General features: G+C 44.9%; 1 protein-coding gene across 1 annotated transcript in view; it reads left to right on the top strand.

The window, feature by feature from the left end:
• CSUI_010560 (uncharacterized protein) overlaps positions 1 to 310 on the top strand; it is a 3,341-nt gene extending 3,031 nt beyond the window's left edge. Inside the window, exon 3 of the mRNA XM_068070663.1 lies at positions 7 to 310. Within this exon, the coding sequence (XP_067917363.1) occupies positions 7 to 210 (204 nt within the window). The 3' untranslated portion in view covers positions 211 to 310. The remainder of the gene's footprint in view (positions 1 to 6) is intronic.
• Positions 311 to 332: the final 22 nt, after the last annotated feature.

Genomic DNA, 332 nt, shown 5'->3' on the forward strand with positions numbered 1-332 from the left:
TCGGTATTCTTCTTCTGCTGCCTATCAGTATGGCGGGGGGGGGCATGCCTCTTCTTCTCTTCATCCATACACCGCAGCAGAAGAAGAAAGACCAGATTTCTCTTCTTCTTTTCATTCATACCATCATCAGAAGCAGCTCATTCTAGATCGACGAAGACGCGCAAGAGAAGAAGAAGAGGAAAGCAAGCGTCACTTTATCAAACAGCTTGAAGGGGAATGCCTAGAATCTCTTCAATCTTCCTTACGTGTCGTGGCGCAGACGAACGAAGTCTCGCAGAAAACCGCCGGACATATCGATTCTCAATCAGGTAATATACATATATATACATATA

The sequence above is a fragment of the Cystoisospora suis genome (genome assembly GCF_002600585.1).
Source record: "Cystoisospora suis strain Wien I chromosome Unknown contig_7755, whole genome shotgun sequence".
Classification (NCBI taxonomy): domain Eukaryota; phylum Apicomplexa; class Conoidasida; order Eucoccidiorida; family Sarcocystidae; genus Cystoisospora; species Cystoisospora suis.